The sequence below is a fragment of the Diadema antillarum genome, unplaced genomic scaffold (genome assembly GCF_040938485.1).
Source record: "Diadema antillarum isolate AM-2024a unplaced genomic scaffold, OU_Dant_1.0 seq00001182_RagTag, whole genome shotgun sequence".
In the NCBI taxonomy this organism is placed as follows: domain Eukaryota; kingdom Metazoa; phylum Echinodermata; class Echinoidea; order Diadematoida; family Diadematidae; genus Diadema; species Diadema antillarum.
Genome location: NW_027271982.1, coordinates 259,014 through 282,667, shown reverse-complemented (window position 1 = coordinate 282,667; position 23,654 = coordinate 259,014). Strand labels below are relative to the sequence as shown.

The window sequence follows — 23,654 nt, the reverse complement described above, 5'->3', positions numbered from 1 at the left end:
AAAAGACTGCCAATGGTACAACACTGCAATGTAGCATAATGGTCTACAGACAGTAAAGCAGTAAAAGAGTTGTCTAATCCTCAGTCGCCGATCTCCTGTGTTCCCAACAAGTGTTTAGTTTTGTTGAGACAGCCATCATGAAACTTGACATTCAACCACCAGTGCAGCGAGGTTATAAACATGCCATCATATTCCAAAACAAGATATTTTTATTGGTTTGAAAACTGAAAGCATGGTGGTTGTAACAACACATTCACTGGACCAACAAGCTCTGTCTGACACAATCTCAGTAAATGCCATTTCCTAACAATGACCAGCATCTACTTTATGATCGTTGGTCTCTCACTTTTGGCAATGTGCTGGTGCTATCACCTTTCTAAATGATGATGCTGGTGTTATTACCTTTCTTTATGATGGCAGCATTTTGAAAACTCTCAGACAAGAATTAAAAATCACCTCTTCTTTCAAGGTTGGGGGGGGGGGGGCAGATACTATGTTGGCATGGAACAATGTTGGCATGGAACAATGTTGGCACTCCCGGTTGTGATCAAGCTTGCTACTCATGGCTATATCATGTTAATATTTGTATAATTGTCCTTATAAAGGAGAAAAGAATAATCTGGAGTGATGAGAAATTATTCCACCTAATGTATTTCGTGAATTCCATACATCTCTTTGACACCATATTTTCTCAAATGCATTATTTCTTACAAGTGCTGCTGTTCTATCCAAGGGTTATCAAGAAGGTCCCTGTGTGTGCACAGAATATGCACGACAGGAAAAACACCATTAAATGATGGCTGTCATCATTCCTGGCTATGAGGACATTTATAACTTTTTTTTTCAATCCACCAATACTTTGAATGGCTGTGGATTATTCCTCACAGCATGCTGTTTGCCCAGTTTAGTTGTCCACACTCAGAGTGCTACCATAAGGAAAGATCATCCTCTTTTTCTCTCAAAAAGTTAGTGTGTGTACTGCGATCACTTTCACATGCGCATATGTAATGCCAAGCTACATACATTGTACCGGCAATGCAATGCGTTTTAAATAAACAAAATACCAATTGTTATTTGCGTTACAAAAGGGAAATGATCGCCTTCAACTCTCACAAAGCAAATTGCACTCTGCTATCAGCAGTGACAGTACATCGATATGAATAATTTATTACACTTAGATCTGGTCAGAGAGATATTTGTGGCTAAATATTCTGGACAAAAAACAATGATTTGGATAAGTTGCAGACTAAGCCAACTTTTAATAGCAAAACAAGGTGTGTACTCTGCAGATAACCCAGAGTAAGAATGGCACTTTTTAGAGGCCTTTGTGCCACCAATACCCAAATGTGATATGGCCTTACAAATTAGATAACATTTCCCCTTACATTTATGACCTAGACACAAGCCAGCCACAGGATCTGTTCATTGCACATGTGCATGTGTTTTTGTTAGTGATGTGCACTAATTCAAAACAAAAGTAGCTTATCTAAAAAGAAAAATCACAATGGATCTCTAGATTTGATCTCTTCCATTATAAATATATTTTTCTTTTCTCAATAAGCTTTCCCCTCTCAATCTCAGGTAGTGATCTTGTTGTAAATGATCAATTTAGAAAGCAGTGACACATTTTCATTATGAAAGAAATTGCTTATGATTTTGAGGTTTTAGACAGCTCTTGATTGAACTGTTGGAATTGAGCTGTATGCAAAGGCAATAAAAGATAAAATCACTGGACAACGTTTTGGCGATTTGCCTAACGGTCCAGCTTTATCGAGGGTTATTACAGTCACTTTAGTTGCTCAACATGAAAGTGACTGACTTAAGTTTTGCAAAACAAAACAGAGCCAAGAGATTTTGACATAGTTGAAGTCATCACCATCTAAGACCTGAAGAGTATGAAAGTCCTTACATGCTCACATCCAGGATCACCGAACAAAAAATGATCACAATGACTCTGATTGGTGGTGTATCAAAAAATCTATGCTGTGAACAATAGTCCAGACCACTGAAGTCACAAGGATAAGATATATCAACCTGATGATTACTTTGCATCCACAATGACTTCAACCATGTGATGCTCCACTGTAACGTTCCGATACACAGCCGATTCTTCAAACTCACGATATGATCCCAAGCCCACAGTTACTCTTGCAAGGTTGTCGAGGAATGAGAGCTTGGTATGAACCGACGATGCAAACGAAACACAAGACACTTAAGTGTGGAAGAGAACTAAAAAAATACAAACAAACAAACACAATAGATGTTGGAAGAGTTAGCGTAACGCCATATGCCTCACAGTGGTCCAGTCTGGTATGAGTCCTTTGAAATATATAGTAGATATGCCACGGTCAACAGAGCTAAGAAAATTATTGGCAGGCCCGCCGTCCTCAAGGGTTACCAGTCTCCTGCAGCACATTTCTCCTTGATGACACGTATAAAATCTGCTCTTGGTATCTGCTCCTGTGGATGGGAGAAGAGCACAAGAGATTGAGGTGAAAGAGGTGAGATGATTCATTGGCTTGGCAGTTTGGCAACTGGGTGAGACGAGAAGCTGGTTCCAGTGGGATCAAGAGTAGTTCAGCGCTTATTTACTAGTCCTACCCTGATTACAATTACCCAATCTTTCTGGGGATGAGAGAAGAGACAAAAGGATGAGGTAAAACAACTGTGAGTTATCATCCAGGCATCTACATGCTACTCTACTGGAAGTGATTATGACTGATTTTAAAGGGTGTGTACAGGTCTGGTTGAGGTGAGGATTAAGCTTTTAACGTTTTGCGAGATATTCAGAAACCACTCTGAGATGTCAAAGAGCATGCAATTCTAATGGGTATTCAAAGTTTATTTGATGGAAATCAGTTTTGAAATGGCTGAGATATCCAAAAACAAGGTGAAACAAAGCGATCCTAATAAAAGGCGTGGCCTGTCGTCTTTTATTATTATCATTTTTTTGAAAACCAATTTTCATCGAATAAACGTTGAATCCTTCTTAAAATTACACGTTCTTTCAGATTTCATATGAGGTTTCTCATTATCTCACTCAGGAATGTCATAAACCTGAATCCCCACCTCAACCAGTACTGTACAGTCCCTTTAACAGAAACAAGACACATTTACTAAATCTACAAATAAAGTGTGGTTTGGGTGTTTATGATTCGTTTCACTACCTTGAATAATATTATACTGCTTTACATATTTCAATGAGTCAGGGGGGCATTTCATGAAGCATTTTGTCTGACAAAGTTGGCAGACAAATTTGCTCTCAACCAATCAGATGCAAGGATTTCAGTAGCTTGTAACAGTTTGTCAGAAAAATATCCGACCGAAACGTTTCATGAAATGCCCCCCAGATGTGCAATAAGGCCTGCATCTTCACTGTCTACTTGTGGATGAAACACACCTACTGTAATGCCACGCATTGACCAACGGGGGATGACCTATTCTTTTTTACCTTTAAAAAAAAAAAGTATTCAGAATGTCATATTTGAGGTTTTTGTCTGTTAGAAGACTTTCAGATGACCTTACCTCCACTCTGGTGGCTGTGTTCCTCAGAGTGACCACACCGTCCTTGAGCTCTTGCTCACCAATGACCGCCAAGAGGGGGATGCCATATCTCTCTGCCTGCTGGTACTGGTCCAGCATCTTGGGGTTCTTCTTGTATGACATTTCAGCCTACAGAGAGATGGAGCAATGTGCAACCAGGAGACCATGTAACTCTTTTGCAAGCATCACAAAAACTAGCCCCCCCCCCCCCCCCTTGATGAAGGAAGAGTCAATTAACTATTCAATTCAATGCAATTCCATACTTTGGAATACTTAGCTAGTATTCATCAGTTCTAGATGTAGAGTCTTGATAGAGAGAGAGACAGAGAAAAATTTCACCTTCAAAAAATTCCTTAAAAATTCATCTTTTTCCCCTGATCATTTCATCCCATTCCTAACACCTTTCCCACCCCAATGGACCACTTTCACCATCTGAACTGAGCTCATTTGACTCAAGATTGATTTTACTCCCACCTGGATCTACACGTATAGCTATTTTGAAGGAGATAGACATGTGACATTGAAGTGTTCACAATTGCTTACTTGAGCTATACCCCTGATAAGCTAACAAAAAACAAACAAACAAAGAAAACAAAGTAGAACAAACGCATCCCCAAACAAACATATGGTAAAGTGGAGGGCACTGCCTCCAGACCACCCCCACACCTCGGTCTCCTCCAATCTCACCTTAATGTCTGCCACCCAGAGGTCATTGCACAGCTTCATCCTTTCCACCAGCATGTTGGGCTGGGCGGAGGCCACCAGCACCTGGGTCTCGATGGTGCGCACCACAGCCTCTGACTGCTGGGCCTTGGCTTCCATGATGGAGAACACCCTCTCGATACCGATACTGACTCCCACACAGGGGACCTTTGAGAGAGAGAGAGACAGACCATCAAGTCATATCTCACGTCAAACTTGACTCCAAGCAATGTAGCATTATTTGTGAATGATTACACACCCAGCACATCATCTAAATCAGCTTGTGCACACTTAGCTCCTTGGGTCATATTTCTGCCACTCACACCATGTTTGGATAACTTTAATAGAGTAAAGTAAGATGAGGAAAATGGTAGAGGTTATAGAATTTTTTAAAGTTTCACATTTACATGAAATAGTGATAATGATAGCAAAACACAAATGGGGAGGTGACGATGCTATCATGTCACCTTTTCCACTGACCGGTACACGAATCTTCACTTTATGACTTCCTTTTTTTTCTTTCTTCTTTCAGTAAATATGGAATTCAACAGTCTAAGTTGTATACTCCTCATGAAACTAGTATCGTCTCTTGGCGGCATTGCAATTACTTTAAAGGAGACAAGGATGTAGTTGCTGAATTGTTGACCTAAAAACATCAAAATATATTTGTGTGCAACCTGTTTGAAAGAGTTTTGAGGTGATGACTTCCAACGCCCCTTGTTATTTGAATTAGAAAAAAACAAATATGATATATGTACGAAACTGTAACGAGAGCAACTCGATTTCATTCAGAGAAATTCCAAATATTTATATGACATTCATATCATACCTTCTTGTTCTTTGCATCAAACATGCCAACAAGGTTGTCATAGCGACCGCCTCCAGCCACTGAGCCCACTCCTACCTGTTCCCCAGTCTTGGTAGGGAGAGTTTCAGCACCTTTGAGAATAATGAACAAAGTAATAAAATATTTTCCTTGCAGCCATGACCCAAATGTCATTCCAAAATAACTGAAAAATACATAAAACACACAAAATTTGAAAGCTAGCTAAATTCTAATTTGCACAGTTGAATGCTACCCAATAAATGTTTCAATACTACCCACATACATGCTACATACTACTCGCAAACGATATTCCATTAGCACGACAAGACAATGCATGCACTGGAATGCAAACATAGTGTGCAACTAGATTGAGGAATTTGAACTAGTCATTCATTCTCTGTGAAGTATTCTGTAGCAGAAAAAGATGTATATTGCTATAGTTTGGGTCTCATTTATTCCAATTCATCAAGACATGCACAATATCACGAGGTCCCTAGTCAAGAGTCTCCCAACTTCATCAGTTGTGTTCCTATGCAAGACATTCTAAATCCACATTGCCTAGTCCCCTAGAGGGGACTTCAAACTGTTGGTCCTGTGGTTGCTTGAATACAAGCATTTATTGCTTTCTTGGTGGCCACATGAAATACACCAAATCAAATGATATGTGATACAGCATATGGACTACAAACAAGACAACACCTGTCAATAACTACTATAAGTTTGAGGTAGTATCTTAGTGTGTGGTGTATTGGAACTACAATTCTTTATTATCAACCCTTCTCATCTGAGTATTTGGTGATTGTGGCTAGAACTAAATTCACCTTTCAACACTGCCTCATAGATGACACCAGTGTAGTAGTCCAGACCTCTTGCTAGACTCATGTCAAATGACACCTGTTAATGAACATTAAGAACTGACATGAGGAATTGATATTTGATCTTTTCCATTACATTGGATGGGATATAAATTGTCACTAAAAACGACACAAATGCTACAATCAACTACTGATGAAATGCTTTACATAATCATGCATTCCAAGACAATTCATGGAGGAATGCTTCAATGGCAAATAGATCATTGAGAAAATTTTACATTGAATGAAATATATGTTTTATTTTGTTTTATAATTGTAGTATTGTTTTACTCTGTTTTATAACCATTTTATAATTGTAGAAAATAATTGTTCTGTAGCTATTTTAAAATTGTACGAAAATACTGTACAACCACTTTCAATCTTAATTCTATTTATCTTGAAAACACTGCATATTTCTTCCCTTGTATTTCACCTTAGGGAAAAAAGATACATGGCACCTTCATGGCATTGCAACATCTGTTAATTCTTCCAGTTTATTTTAACTATTTTGTTTGTTTTTGTTTTTGAATGTGTGTTAGTTTGTGAATGTGCACCTTACGGATTATCATAACAATGTTTTACTCTGAGAAGATAAATGCACACTGCCTGACAGGTGCTAACTATGATTTCATGGAGGCAAAAATCATCATCAGGGTTCCATTAATTTCATTTTTTAAAATTTGTTTCATCTATTCATTCATATGTCAATAAAAAAGAATATCAACCAAGTGGAGATAGTCAGCTAAGATAAAACACATACAGTATAGCGCGTGACCTGAGAAGCAAAAAGAAAAGTAGGCACAAGACTCGTAAGGGAACCATCAAAATATACCACCAATGACTAAAGAAGATACCACGAGCATCATGTCGGACCCCCCTTGTTTTTTTCTTCATTGCAATATTATTTATTATTGGTTGTTAAACAGTCAAATCAAATCAAGATCCAAGCCCTGTCAGAAACCTACCTTATCACTGACACCAAAGATTTCACAGTACTGGAGCAGGAGTTTCATCGCCTCTAGACCCTGCATCGCTGTCTTGCTTTCTTTCAGGGTTGTTTCACTACTCAGTCTGTCGATTAGCTCAACACCACCTGCGAGAAGAAGAAAAAAAATAATCAAAAGTATTCTGACTAGCTCAAATTTAGTTAACAACTACATTTCTATCTTCATTTATGATGCACTAATTCTATAAACACATGAATTTGAATATCGCCGCTGTAATCAAATTAATTACACTTTCTGTGAATCCTAAATGGGTCATCTTTCCAAGAATAAAATAATGAAGCCCTGTTCATCGCAAGCTTGTTGTCGAAATTTTCAAAGGTTCTGTTGTGGTAGCATCAAAGTTGTGCCTTATTTAACTTACTTACAAGCGAATACATGAAATATAAGAAATCCATTGAAAGTCAGGCATTTTCAAAGATTTGAAGCTTTCATTTCAGCATCTAGAGCAAGCTGCAAGAGTGAACCGAGCTTTTGTCTTTTTCATCCTCCTGTCACAGCTGATTATTCTTTGTTTATTACGGGAGAGGAATGGTTGGGAATAAATCACTGGAAACTTAGAATGAGGCTTAGGCACAAATTGTTATGACATAAGAAATTAACACTCCCTGATGCTGCTTTGCTTCTCAGAAGTGATTTTTTCTGCAGTCCCTCCATTTGAACACAAGGTACCCAGCACCTTTATTCCACATATATCATGCATGTCAAACAATGTATCAAATTATATTCAGAGAGACAAGCACAGGATTAACTGTTGCAACTGAAGTGCAATCATATTTCTCTCCCCCCCCCCCCCCCCCCCCCCCCCCAGGTGACAATAATGCTTAGTTTTTCTCAGGCGGCCATGGAAAATTTGGCTTGTGAGTGTGTTCCCCATCAACTGCCTTCACTTCCCTATCATTAACACTGTCAACCCAGCTTTGGTTAAGGGTTGAAGAGAGTAACTTGATTCAGATTCAGAACAGCTACACTTCAAGATGCCTTTAATATGAATGACTTTCCAAGGCTTATACTGTAAAAGCTGTAATTTTCGTGAGGGTTTAATTTTTGCGTATTTTGCCAATTGCTGTTGGGCCGCATGCAAAATAACAGCATGAAAAATTATCACCTCGTAATCCTGATCACATAAAATTTGCAGAGTGAACAAATAGGCATTTGTGCACTATGAAAGCCTCGGTGTCAAATCATGAAAATAACATCTTGGAAGAATGTCTAAGACCTCCTCCCGAGTGAAAATATCTCTGAACATAACAGCTTTTACAGTAGTATGGATCAAATGATCTTTTAAACACTCTACATGATGAATAACTCACCACTCTGCTGTACAAAGACTCCAATCTTGTCAGCAGCCAAGGGGTCAATGCCCTTCTCGTCCACCATCTCTGCTCGCACATCTTCCCAGAAAGTCTGTACGTTTCAGTTGAAGAAAAAACATACACAAGAGCAATTATTAAAACTGACCTACCTTTTCCAGAAATGGAGGGAGAATGAAACAACTATCTCACAGACTTACATACACCTTCTAGCTTCTCACTGTCTCTTGGATTCAACACATGGGGCTTCATGTCAAAAAGAGGCTCGCAATCATCGCAAAGTGCAGAAAAAAATGCAGTTATAACATCACTGACTGACGAGTGTTATGAAACAGAACCATGATTATTTTGGATTGTTCCCAATGAACTGCTGATAGCCCAGCAGCTATGTATCATAGCAGTGCCATTAAGGGTGATCAAATTCTTTCCACGTAAACAATGTAGATGATGAGTTGCATTCTTACGGCTTGCATACTGTGGGATCTGATCAACACAAGGGATGGTGTAGAGAATGTATTGCCTTTCCCTTACTCATTGCAGTCGCTTATCAAAATCAAACACTGGCAACAAAAATGTTATAACTTCCTTCACATAATGCAGTCAGATGAACTATGCCGTAAACTCAGACCAACTTACCTTGTCTAACTTGTCAACAGATGAGCATGCTGTTCTAAATTTGTCCTCCGGGACCCCGCAGACCTCGAACATTCCGTCAAGGATCTGCCGATGGTTAACCTGATGGAAAACAATGCAGCAGAGATGACAAAAGAAATTTTTAATTTGAGGCACATGTATTAGAAAAAAGAAAATCTAAACAAACAAACAAGACTAAGGGTTGCTCAAGGAATTCAACAAAGATCATGGATTTGGTTTCTCAATTACTGTGAGCAACTTCAGAAAATTCTCTGTATGCAACATCCTTTATACATACAGGCACAATCCTAATCACTCTAGTAGAGAAAATATTCACATGAAGTCTTCTGGTAAATTATGACATTTCAGACTTTGACAAGTTTCTTCCTATTAGTGGAAAAGTGAGCAAAGAAAATGGGATTTCTTCCTAACTAGACTAAATAAAATAAAAATACAAAGCATGTTGGAATTTAGTCAGGAAAATGTACAAGGGCTTCTGATTTCATGATCACAAAACTATACCTTGATAGGAAACTAATATCTCAATTAATATTGTACTTACCTTAATGACAAAGTCACCAAGTTCAAGGTTTGTAAGAATTTCATGGACAATCTTGATACATTCTGCATCAGGGATCATTGGGTCATATTGACCTGCAATGTCAAAATCCTGCAAGGGTTGAAATAAAAGAGAAAATATACAAAGGCTGCTGTCAGAGCAACATACACAGAAGGTCCCACACTTGTCATTTGCTTGAACTTGAAATTTCCATTCCATGAAATCCAACACAGAGATTTTATCTCTTTTGCAGCACATCAAGTCATGAAAAATTGTTACCTTTGTGTCGGTAAGTTAAATATGTCAGATGAGCATCACAGTGGATTATCATTGAAATGTTTCATCCTATATTTCACAACCTTTTTCTGAGGAAAAAGCTAGATCCACCCCTGAACAACACTGACAACAACATTGATCATGATGATGTCAATCAGGATGATTATAACAATCAGATGTGCTTCATACTATGCTTCTAAGGCCTGGATGGCAGTACAGTACTAGGAAAGCCACTGTAGATGGCAGGCCAAACATAACATAATAACAAGGTACTTGGAAATAACAAAGCAGGAAGGAAAGATACACACTTAATATGTGTGATACTTCATACATAAACTACCATGTAGTAAGGTTGTGATACATCTACTATTTGTTAATACATTACCTACATTGTGACTGAGTCATTTGTCATCACAAAATCAATTCGCCAAGTATGCAATCTCGTCATGTGTAGAAAATGGCAATGTTTTAACTCAGAAATCCGGTGTGTTTAGATGGCAAGGTCAAGTCACTCTGCCTTGCAACAAGCAGGGGCTTTAAATCCTTGAAATACTGAGAATCAATACATGCTCTCCGCCAGGTATCAAGTTTTATCCAATGGCAACGACGCACGAAATGATTAACGGCATTACTTACACATTGGTAGAACTCCCTATACCGTCCCCTGGTCATCGCTGGGTTGTCTCTCCTGTACACTTTGGCTATGTGGTAGCGCTTGATCTTGGCAATCTTGTTCATGGCTACATAACGTGCAAAGGGGACCTGAGTTACCACAGGAAGTAAAACAATAAGACTGTAGTAGTAAAAAAAATATACTTATTTCCAACAAAACATCTTTCAAGTAGCATACATAAACATGATTCAATATCAGTGATATACACTGATATTCATTCCACTACCACATCAAACCATTTCAAACTTCCATCAATGCTAAAGGCACTCAATCATGGCGAGTGGTTTGTGCGGCACGGAGACGAACGCAACACGCTGCCTCCCCCATTCTGTATAAAATGTAGTGACCCTGAATGAGAATAGCGCTGGCTCAATGGGTCAGCGAACAACATGCTAGACTACAAGAGCTCTGTGCTACAAATCTCCTAACCCAAAATGGCTGTCCGAGCGAGCCACGAGAGCTTTCGAATGGACGCACAATCTCAGTGCGCATGCGCATGAAGAGAGGCCAAAAGAGCCACGCGTCTTCTGGCCTCTCTCCTCCAATCACCGCAGCTCGCGGTGACAATGTTTGTGTATGATGCGTACACACACACGCACACACACACACACGTGTCTCAGTGGCAGCATTGTCCCACACATTTATGGATGTAGCACCGAGTCTGGCATTGCGCAATTGCATGCACAAACTTCGGTCGTTCGGAGTTTACGTACCATAAGGGATGACGATCGTATGCCTTTAATAGTGTCTCATCGACAAGCACTTTTTTTTTTCACAATTAGGCTGATTATCAGAGGAGATGAGTCAATGTGTAATGATGGCATGATACAACATTTGCACGAGAAAATTTCATTAAACTTTGTGACAGTATGGCCTAAAAACATCTGCACCTCATACACACAAGGAAATATCTTAGGGACACCCACTGCAGACTTTAAGACATCACAAGATTAATCATACATAATGATTAATCATAATTAGACACATTTTTCCATCACATACGCAGTTTCCTCCTGATAAATTAACATGATTAATTCATAGAGGGGCATGAAAACTAATCTCTCTCTCATTTTTTTCATGGTAAGATTTATGATGAAATATTTGCTTGCGGGTCCACAAAATTGGTCATGCTCTCCCCTCCCCCCACCCAAAATATACACATAGAGAAAAATGAAGAGCATTCAACTGAATAATCCTATCACCGTATATAAGGACATTACGATGGGAAATCACCAAAAAGAAGCATTGCAAGGACTTTTGTTTTTGCTCTATAACCTTGATGTGAAGTTTTCTTTCTTCAAGATGTTTGCCGTGCCGTGTATGGTTTTGATTTTACTGACTACAAATTTATGAAGTAAATCAAATATATATAGAGAGAGTCACTCACTGTAAGATCATATCTGAGTGAGAGCAACTCTCCGCCCTGGTCCTTGAGGTCGTAGATGAGCTTGGAGTCCTCTCCGTACTTTCCCGTCAACGTCTCTTTCAGCTCGAAGACGGGTGTGTCGATCGTCTCGGCCCCATGGCGCTTGAAGCAGTCAATGATGACTTTGAAGACGCCTTCCCTGATGGCCATCTGCTTTGGGGTGTAGTCTCTAGTACCCTGAACATTGGAAATTACAAATCATTGGCATCAACACCTCTCTCCAAAGGAAACAATCATGACTATTTCTGAAATAATAGAAAGACGAATACATATTACCATCAGGTTTGACTTACTTTATTGAATGATTCAAAACATCTGGCTGTTGTCTGCTTCACTAAAATAATTTCATGCACCTTAAAAAAGCTCTTTCCCCTAGAAAAATTTACCTTGACATATTCCATTTTAAAGCAATACTTACTATACTCTTAAACATTACTCCTCTGAGTGGCACATATCAGTTACACTGTCTTTACAAAACTTTCCTTGACTATAGGTTGTATATTGAATCAGACAATTGTACGTTACACAAAAAGCAGAAATTTTTGTACGCATGAAACTTTCACGAATGTCACGAGGAGCCAAACTGGCAAAAATAAAATGCATGCAAAAGTTTTTGTCTACACAGTATATTGAATGCCAGTGGCAACTGGCAAAAGTTTGATGCCGCGAATGTCTCTGGTTTTAAAGTGTGATGTTTCCACTGAAAACTAATAGGAATGATAAAGTCTTTCAAAGCAAGATGCAATCCAGTATACTTTTCATATCTAATGAGGATATTATTTGTCTCAAGTCATTCACTGTGGATGTAGTGACATAGATCAGATCTTACAGAACTTGTCTAGGACACCAGAGTGTCCTGCCATTTGGGTGATCCCTCTGTACCCACCACAATATCAGTTAGACAGAACCTCTCAAGTGTCACAAAGCCACCGTTCCACATGAACCCATCTGACAATTCAAGGATTAGATGATTATGTAATCTACATCAATCCTGACTTGATTTGTTAACACCTGGGCCCAACAACAACTAGGGCATGTCAGCAGATGACCACAATAGTAAATACTGTAAATACATAATACAGAGCTAAATACAATTTTTTTCCCTCTGGTAGCCCATTCAGGCCACTAAAATCTTTGAATTTGAAATTTGGTGGTTTGAAAATGAAAAGTAGCGTTCTGAAATAAGAGGGAAAAAAATAGTTTTGAATGTTAACAGCCCGACAAGGCCACCAAAAGATAACCTTTTTGGAAGTTTGGTGGCGCGACACAAACTTTTGGTAGCCCCGGCCACCGCTAATGTCGAGCACTGCAAAATGAGCTAACCACAGGTGATGTAAAAAAACAGAACAGAAAAACAAGAAGAAAAAAAACAAACCAACGTAATCATATCATAAAAATTGTGATGGGGCAACAAATGATTACCTTTGCGGTCTTGAGCACATATTTCTGGGTGGGGCCATCTCCAAGCTGGGCCTTTAGGGCAAGGAGCTTACCCACCTCCTCTTTGATCTGAAAAAAAAAATCAAATCAAATCAAACAAACATGTGTTATTGCCAATATATCCTTGCTTTACAGCTTTAATGTCAAAGTACAGTACAGGGGATGATATTTTTATCTTCACAGACAAACTGTGCCTGGTTTTAACAACATTTTTCAGTTTCTAAATGAATCACTCTTGTCATGGACAAATGTCGTGGATTAGGGTTCCTGATTCAACATGAACCTAAATCTCACGCCATCCCATGGGGTCATTACTGTCGTACACCGTACAAATATGTATATGTATATTCAAATGATTTTTATTATTGAATAAATGCCTGAATTGTATTGAATTAAATCTCCACTGAACAGAGAAAAATCAAAGGCAATGACATTATCTTAAATCTTATTTGCACTAATAATTGTGACTAATAACCCATTTTGTAAAAACATGTGCCAATCTCTGTGTAAATTCCATACAGAATATTTCCCATTGTCTGACTTTCATCAAGCTTTCCCAACTTGGATTATGTGAATTGGACTAATCCTTTTTTCTCTTTAAGTAAACTTGATCACGGAATGGGGTTTCCCTTTAACTGTTTTATCGGTCCATACTTGCACTTTGCTCCTTCTTTCCAATACTTAACATATTAAGCGCAATACACGTACCAATTGTTTAATCCTCTACACTCAACTGTTATATCATCACTGCCAAAACAGACACCCCCCCCCCCCCCCAAAAAAAAAAAAAAAAAAACTCACAAGGGCAATCACCTCTACAGTTAAACAAAAGGAAATCACCTGAACAGATAAAGCATCCATGAAGGTAATATTGTTGACAGATGACAGAACTACAGTGTATCAAGGTGATCTTGCTGCAGTGCATTCAGAGGATGACATGAACATAGTGCATACATGCACATCCTTATACACTGTGTATTATACACAACCATACATTAAATACATTTATACACTCATTCCAACACAAAAACACTCAAATGTTAATGATACGCTTATTGTCATACATATCTTCTACACACAAACACAGACACCCATTTCACACACACACATGCACCCCTCAAGGTCAATGGTACCAGTATAGTATTGATCATAACACTTGCATGCACCTTCACTAGACATTGTCCCCATCCTATGTAATATGATACTGGGCCAACCTCTCTCCTTCAAAGTGACGTCAAAAAGAAAATCTATCCCAAAAGAGAGGTACACTGTAAATGAATAGTAAATCTGCATTCGATGATGTATTCCATTACTAGCCTCTTCCTAATGGGTATTCATATTCCATGTGACAGCTCACTTTTTCATGATGCGTACCTTTCACAAATTGTGATACCTACTCTTCTGATGTCATACCTAGTAATAGCAACACCCCTAAGACTTTAGATTTTATCAACACTTTCCATACTCTGTTTTCTTTTGTCTTAATCTTCTCTTTCTTAATGGGAAAAAGTTGGAGAAGTTACATCAGAGATACAAGTAGCACAGTGTACCTGGTCATTTGATGAATCAGACCACAATCCCATTGCGGTTGACAAGCCACGCCATGTCAGGGGAAGCGTGCGACGGTAAAAACAGCACAATTTGGTCCACGTCAGGGCCATTATTCAACAATTATCATAATATCGTTTGTTGTTGTTTCAGAGGGTTTGTGGGGGTTTTTAACAGCACAGAATGGCCCCAGATGAATCAACAACACAGTTTCCAAAACCAGGTATCAGCATTCAAGTATCCAGGCGTCACGTTGGGGTCACATTTAGACGAGCACAGAATCCACATCCGTTTGAGTGGAGGGAGGTGAGACAGTTCCCGATTTTTTTTTTCACCAGGTCAGGCCAGGAAAGATAACAGGGTAGTTTTCAGTTGCAGCGGCAGATCCGTGGTTACCAGGTCGCAGAGTATCCGTTTACCAAGGCCAGTTCCACAGAAGGCAGGTTTGAGCGAGGCAGCGGAAGAGCGCCAGAGGAAAGAGGGAGAACAATTGGAGAGTAATTCCTTGAGAGCTCAGAGTTAACATGGCATGAAATACACAATATTCAGAGAGACAGACTGCTTTGATAGAATATTCCTACTTGATTTTAAGACAATATTCGTGATAAATGTGAGCGATGCAATACTCTCCATTAAAGTCAATTTCTTTCCATTTTGCACACATTAAAATTTCACAACTACAATGTGAGTCAGCATTCTTTTTAGAATAATGAATACCTCATATGTCCTTAAATGCCAGAATTTTTTCTTTCAAATATATCTTGACGTTGTTAAGTCTAAGTGACTACTGGCTTTCAACCACTAGAAATGGCCATTTATCAAAGAAATAATCACGGCGCTCTGCAAGTTAAAGTACCAGGTATGTATCCACTTTATAGCAGAACTGTGCTACTGGTTAAGGCATTATTTGCCTTGGCCTACTTCACTTAATGAGCTTTTCATATGACCTACAGAATCCAGTGATTGCAAGACTTGCTGCAAGCAGAAGTAAAGTAAAACACAGAAAAGGGAAAAATTGTTCCAGAAAACAATTAAACAATGTAATGACTTGGACTATTTTCTTGAAACAAAATACTTAATCAATAAATAATAAAGAACTTTTCACTTTACATTTCAAGTCAGTTTTATACCAGATCGAACTGCGATCATCATGATCAAGAATGAACATGAGTCTCCTGTGTAACTTGCAGAAATAAACATATGACAGAAGTGGTAACAGTAGAATCAGTATAAATATGCCGAATATATATTTCATGTAGATAGAAGAGTGCTAGGAAACAAGTAAAAGAACAAAAGACCTCAGAGGGAAGAAGATGTATCTCATGGACACCCCCCCCCCCCCTCCCCCATTGAATGTAGTGTTGAAATAAAAGTGACAGATCAGTGAAAGCATATTTGAAATGTACCAGAAAAGCCATTACAACTGGAATGTTAGTAAATCATTATCTATTGCTTTTTGCCAGAATACCTCTTGAGCTCTCTTGGTCATGACGCTAACTGGTGCTGGCACTGGAAAATTCTTTCAATGTTATCAATCTAAACCATGATAAATATATATTTTCATTATTTTTTTTTTTCTATTTATTGTATCATTGATGTCAATGGCCAGAGATTCACTGTGAAATTCTATTCTTCCTCATCCTCGCCAACATACAGACAGACTCAACTCGCATAAGATTTAATGAAAAAATCACAACTTAAAATCTTCCAGTACCACTACGTATAAAAATGATACTTCACACAAGCAATATTTGGGTCATCTGACAAATGAAACTTGAATAAATACCCATACTGTAGAACATTATGTCACATGACTTTGTGATATTCAAATTGTTGCTGTTGTTTTTTAACTCATTGCTTCTTGCCCTACATCCCTCACACTTTCACTGAACTCTAGCTTGGACAGCATTGATTATATCTATTAAAAGCACAGTCTATGCAAGCATACGAGTAAGTCCCCTTCCTCCGAATCCCCTACCCGCTGTCTGTAATCAAGCGGTTTGTTCAATTTGAGCTCCTTAATCTCACAGCCGATGATCACAATACTGCGGTACATATTGTACTGGCGCCTCAGAGCATCTTCCGAACTCATTGTGGCACAGTTCACAGAAATTCTATTCCCGTGAGAGGTACGTGAACGTATTCATCAATATTTTGTGTCCTCCCTAGTAGTACGAAAATGTCACAAATCATGGCATGCTCTTCATTTTCGTTGATTCTTGCAGGTGACGTTCAGCCAGAGTGACATTTGGTCTGCTAGTATGAGGGATGGACTTAAAAATAACATTCCAATAGCTGAAGCTCAACCACTGTTTTCACAGCAAAGTAGCGACAAATCAGCTGCTGAATAAGCTTGAATCATGTCTCTCACAAAACATGTTCTGGTCATCTACAAAAATGAGGCATAAGGAGACGTCCATGTTTCTCAGGCTCTGCGGTTCTTGCCGGTCAACTTGTCACACAGGTATCGCTGACCACACGTGTCATACAATCCAAATCATGCTGCAATCAGTGCACAGTGCCATTTCAAAAGAGAGCAGCCAATTACACTGACCACAAACAAAAGACTGCTGACTTCAGTCAAGGACAAACTAACAAGATAATGCACAGATCTTGAAGTCCATTATGAGACATGAAGATGGAAAATTCAGAACTTGGTTGAGAACTGTTCAATACTTGCAAAACCTGAAGTGTTCACTCTACACCTTATATTCTACAAAATGACAGAATCTGCTGCATTTTGAACAGTACTGCCTACCCCAGAATTAGGAATCAAAGTGCATCACCCCATACCAACAGAGAGGAAAGATAACCTTCATTGTTATCATAGACTGCCAGTTGCAGGAACAAAGGCCATTGCAAAACAGGTCCAGGGTCCACCAAGTGACTACACCTGGGTTGACATGACTTTAGGGAGTGCTCAGTACTTTTGGAATTATACCACATATGCTGAACGCATGACAAGCCATTATCAAGCATCACATTAAGTTAAATACTGAACCTATAATGTAACCTGAATACGGGCAATACTATTACCATGTTAAAAAAATTTATTTGGTTATAGTCAAACACTGATATTGAATGAAGTTAAAATAGACAAACAGAAAGGGAAAAAATATCTCAGGAAATACATGACAGTCACATGTGATCTAGACACCATACAGAAAAATTTGGTGACTTAAATTGTATTTGGATACCTTGTAGACTTACATTGTACCTGAATTATTCATGTAAACAATATCAAACTGTGTATGAAACTGTGTTATACTATCAACAGGTTTCCATGAGTTTTCTGAAAATAGTTCATTGACCTTGCTTGACAGACTGATTCTTTTGACAGAACTTTAAACCAAAATCAGAACTTCCAAAAGTGTAAAGACCTTTGGCTGATTTCATTCTAAATTCTTTGATTAGTTACATTTGTACTTGCAATAGCCCATACCGAATGACAAAAATTTGCCTGCAATGCTCACAGCATCACAACATCATACACAGAGTAAACAACTCTGTGTGGCAGTAAATTAATACGCAAGTCTGCACATCAAATTACTGAATACATGGGACTATAAGATTGGCATGGTGCGTCTATGAGTGGTTGCTACGTAAAAGGGCTTTGCAGATTATGACTGCAAAATATGTAGTATCATTTGACTCAGTTCCCAAATCCTTGAGCATGTTGGCAGGTTTTCAATACTCAGGTTTGCCCTCTTTTGAAGTCAGTATGATTTCTTAAAATTCTTTGAAGATTTACCACCGTATGCTCTACTATTTACTACTTACAAATGGAGACTATAAACGCAAAATGTAACACTTAGCAGAGTCACTCCGACTTTGTATCACCTGAGATGTAATTTCTTTGCTTCAAACTTTTACAGTGAATAAGTACCAGAGAACGCAAGCTGTTCTGTGCATCATTCTGATATTCCCATCTTCTGTGACATTAATATTGAGGGAAGGTACATCTTTTTCATGCTTTAGGTATAATTGGCAGAGTACTCAGATGAAAGTCACACTGTCAGTTATCACTTGGTGAGTGTAATTGATGTTGTCTGCCATCCTCGAGCAACATCATGAATAACTTCATACAAAGACAAGGTGAAAGGTAACAAGGTTCATGAAGTATCCTGTTAAATCCAGCTAGCTGATGTACAGTCCATGACTGTTCACATTACTGGCAAGGTCTAGTTCTCTTGAGGTAAACTTCAACACCACGATCAAGTTGATTTTCAACTAATAGCAAAATCAGACGAACAGATATGCATCAGACATGAACTACAAGTAAGAGAGTTACAGCATTTGAATTTTGATACGTTTTAACAGAATACTGTTTTTGGCATACCGGTACATTTTGAGAGTCACTGTGTAATATTTCCCAATTAATAGATTGGGACTTGCCAAGACAATGTCGCTAATAGTTGAATTCCAGATCAAGGCCCACGGTGACAGAAAGAGAGGTAAGATTTATCCTTTTTCAAGAGAAAAGTCAGTGATTTCCCACCCTGGAAACGATATATTAATGTATATAGCGCATTTCTATTATGGGAGGCAATATTTTCACAAGTATACCCATTTTTGTGGATATCAGTTGACTTGCAACTTTGTGAAACTTAAACACTACAAAATATGCATACGGCAGTACTATCTTTCACAATCACATACAGTGGTAATGTATGAAAACTAGAGGAAAAGCAAGGATATCATATCGTACCCTCACAGCTCTTCCACTGGTTTGCACAGAAAATCATCTTTTCGGCTAATAATTTAGCAACTGCAATGCTCTTCTGCCATTCTCTAATGATTTAATGTTTGAACAGGAAATTCAGTGAAGATTTGTTTATAGTTCAATGGAAGACTTGTAAGACGGCACTATTACCTCTGCCAATATGAGTAGTATACAGTAACGTTAGTGGTCGCAACTAACCTCACTTATGATATAATCACTGATTTGTGAAAACATGAAAAACTTTAAAATTACACAACACAAGCATACTAACGCCGCATGTATACGTGTATGATTGACTGCCTGTGTGCGTGCATGCATGGTTGTTTTTGGTTTTTTTCTAAAAACATCCCCCACAAGGCCCCAGTATAGGAGTACCCTATCGATGGGTAAACTCGGCCTAGTTGGTAAAGTCGGCCCCCAGCGCACGCATTACAAGTAGCTGTACTGTGCGCGCTGGGGGCCAACTTTACCCACTAGGCCGAGTTTACCCATAACTATGGTACTCATTGACGTCCGTCTGTTTCTTTGGAGAACCATCAATTGCAAACATCGAAGAAAAAAAAAAGGAAAAAATGTCATTAAACTCATCCGAACAGACAGATTTTTGTGCGTCACAGAGACTCCTACTCTCCCGTTTTCGACGGGAGATAAATCTCCCGCCGAAAACAAATTTTTGCAAAATCTCCTGTTCTCCCGCTTCTGATTTAATTTCTCCCGCCCTGGCTCTGTGTCTCCCATTGGAAAGGACTTCTTACCTATTGCTATCCGCCTATCGTATGTTGAAAAAATAAGCCTTAGATAGCACCAGAGAGCATCTAGAACCCTGGGAATTTCGCGCTTCGCACACATCAACCTGGAATCTCCCGTTTGGTAGACTAGGGGTTTCAGGCGGGAGAATCCCCAGATTTGCTTTGGGTTGGAGTCTCTGGCCTCATCGAGCCTCTCCCGTCGGCGCCCTCCCGTCCATCCAAGTCCAGCCAGAGGCTTTGGCGGCAACAGAAGCAACTAGCATACAGAGCAGAGAGAGTCGAGAGCAAAACTTCACCAAGACCGGCCGGCCGGCCAGCCGGCTGGGCCTCCTGTAACAACGTTTATAGGCTGAGAGCCCCTACACTGCATGATGCATGCAGCATGCCTAGCATGCATGCTATAGCAGCCAGTAGAATCTACTTACAGCACCATCTATCTCCAGCTCCAGTTGTCTACATGCAAGTGGATTATACTTAAAAATCAAACGTACTTCATGCACTCGTTTCATCTGATAGCTACCTTCTCTTTATCTGCATTCTCTGCTTTCAATTTGCGGACAATCTCTCCCTGAGTCCTGATTTTCTCTTGAAGCACCTTCCTGTCTGCAATCTCATTGCCGTCAGCCATGTTTCTCACGCAAGTGTCTCTCTCGATCTTGATCAGTACCTATCGACGGTACGTACGCCACACGTACGTACCATCAACGCACTGTGAGCAATACCTACGACGTATGGCGTCACACAGCTGATGCAATCAAGCTGAGATGCTCCGTAATCCACGTGGGACCTCCAAAGTACAAAGTTTGGTAGAATACTGCACTACTACTACTAGCTGTCTGGTCGTGCTCGTGTAATGCAAAGAAGTCGAGTGTACAATCAATCAATGGCTTGTTTGATATAGAACGATTTGAGCATGATGTTCTTAAGAGAGATTGAAGCTGCAACATTGATGAAATCACTGCCCCAAACGTAAACTGGCACACACGGTTCTGGTTGAGGTGAGGATTTAACTTTTAAAGTTTTGCGAGATATTCAGAAACACTCTATGAGATGTCAAAGAGCATGCAATTCTAAGGGGTATCAAAAATCTATTTGATGAAAATCGGTTTTGAAATGGCCGAGATATCCCAAAACAAGGTGAAACGAAGTGATCCTAATAAAAGGCGTGGCCTGTCACCTTTTATTATTATCGCTTTTTTGGATATCTCAGCCATTTGAAAACCAATTTTCATCAAATAAATGTTGAATCCTTCTTCAAATTACACGCTCTTTCATATTTCATAAGAGGTTTCTCATTATCTCACTTAGAAATGTTATAAACCTGAATCCCCACCTCAACCAGTACTGTGACGTGCGTACAGTCCCCTTCGAAGTGGAAGTGCCCCTGGGAGCCGGGGGTGCTGGGGGTGCTGCGGCACCCCTGACTTTATGGAGAAGGGGGGGGGGGGGGGAGGCATAGCACCCCTATGAAAAATAAACCCCCAACTTATGCGTGCCCATCTATTAACTAGTATCCTAGTACAAGAGTACTGTAGTTGACTATAATCAGGCATGTTCATTTGTATGCTTATGCAATGTCTCTGAAGAAGAAAAAAAAAGATACACTTGGTTCAGTGAAAATTTGGCCAAGTTATTATATCAATTACAATAATGAAAGGAAGGTCTATAGAGAACCTTGACTGAGCCCATTGATTGAAAGATGGTGTGTGTGTGTGTATGTGTGTGTGTGTGTGAGAGAGAGTACAGTTTAAATGCCTGCACCATGAAGCTACAACAAAATTAATGTGTTATAGCTCCATGCCTGCACATAGGCCTACTTTTATATCATAATTATACAAAATTGTATGTGCCTGTTACAGTATGCTGGAGCAAGCCCTAGCTGTTACACCTATCATCCTATCAATTCTTAGCTAGAGAAGAAAAATTTTGTCCTGATATAAGACATTAATACAAGATATAACATAATTGTTTGATTAGTCAATCGTGGTAATAATGGCAAGGGCATGGCCTGGGGTTAGGGGTATCCAAGCAGTATACACTTTATGGCATTCACATATGCTTAGCCGAGGATGCTGCACTCCGGCCAGCATCAGCCAGCCGGGGGTTTGCAAACAAATTATGTTTAATCTTTTTATAGTTTGTCTTCGATCTGTAATTATGAAGGTGCTTATAAATGACAGTTTTGAAAAGTCCCCCGCCCGGAGGAATAAGTGTGATACTTTCAGTAAATGTTCATATAGTGGATGGCTGAAGGTCCCTTTTTTGGTATGACATAAAAAGAATCTGAAAATGTCTTGTTATGATTTGGCGAGCACAAGCCCGTTTGTAAAGGCTATGAAAATTATTTTGTGCCGGAGTTTTTGATGTGCATTTTGGCTGTCCCTTTTACTTTTTACTATTAGTTTTTCAAACTTTTTTCAAAATTCCGCTTTCGTAGACACTCAGCAGATTCTCAGTATACATATTATAGTCTCTCAAAAACAAGGAATCTGATTTCAGGACAATATGACGCATCATAATCATATCCAAAGTATATAGTTACGGCAGACTTGAAGAAATTTTCATAAATTCAGTGAAAAGTTGCCACCCCCTAAAAAAAAAAAAAAAAAAAAAAAAATCAAACCACGTTAAGTTTTCAAATAATTCACGCAACAATTTAAAAGTTAATGTAGTTTTTGTAATTGTTTTGTCTTGTGATTTCCAATTATTTTCTCATTATCCCCGGTGTGAGAATACACATGACAAGATATGTATCGTGATATCCAGGGACGAATCTAGTTTTTTGCTGGGGGGGGGGGGGGGGGGGGTGAAAACCCAATGATGATGGGTCATGACGAGCTAAAAAAAGTCTTTACATTTTTTTGTTGCTATAAACTTCTTTCCCCCAAATCTGCTGATAAGCAAAAAAAAAAAAGCAAAAAAGGGGGGTTATAATTATTAAGCCCACAAAAACAAAAAAAAGCATTAAAAAAGGATCCCAAGGGGGTTAAAACCCCCTACCCCCCCCCCCCCCCCCCCATCCACCACTGATATCTATCACATCTCCATGCATTTACTACCGTTATTTTGTCATAGCTGGTGAGTGGTGTTAAAAATTTCAATAAGTTACACAAAAGGTTCTCTCACGTGGGAGGGGGATACACCCCCTCACCACTCAATCCACATCCATAGACTTAGTACACAGTGAATAGACGCACACGTAGAGAAGAGGTGACAGATTTAGCCATCAACACTGGGCCGTACGCATAAAAAAGTAGCAATAACTTGCAAGCAATAGCTTCAAGCACAAGCACAAGCTTGTCAAGCAAAAGATCAAGCTCAAGCAATTGCTAAAATCCATATGCATAACCTTTTGCTTGTACTCAAACCGTTTGCTTGTCCTGCA

The 23,654-nt window shown here is 39.1% G+C and overlaps 1 protein-coding gene across 1 annotated transcript; it reads right to left on the bottom strand.

Annotated features, from left to right (window-relative positions):
• Positions 1–1,995: 1,995 nt before the first annotated feature.
• LOC139744475 (histidine--tRNA ligase, cytoplasmic-like) lies at positions 1,996–16,889 on the bottom strand. The gene is made up of 13 exons (XM_071654911.1): positions 16,776–16,889; positions 13,232–13,318; positions 11,771–11,986; positions 10,347–10,472; positions 9,438–9,545; positions 8,879–8,977; positions 8,243–8,336; positions 6,891–7,018; positions 5,893–5,965; positions 5,075–5,184; positions 4,231–4,413; positions 3,526–3,672; positions 1,996–2,460 (listed from the first exon to the last, which is right to left on the bottom strand). Exons 1-13 carry the CDS (start codon positions 16,887–16,889, stop codon positions 2,395–2,397), a joined length of 1,551 nt encoding a protein of 516 aa, XP_071511012.1. The 3' UTR covers positions 1,996–2,394.
• Between the last annotated feature and the right edge of the window lie 6,765 nt (positions 16,890–23,654).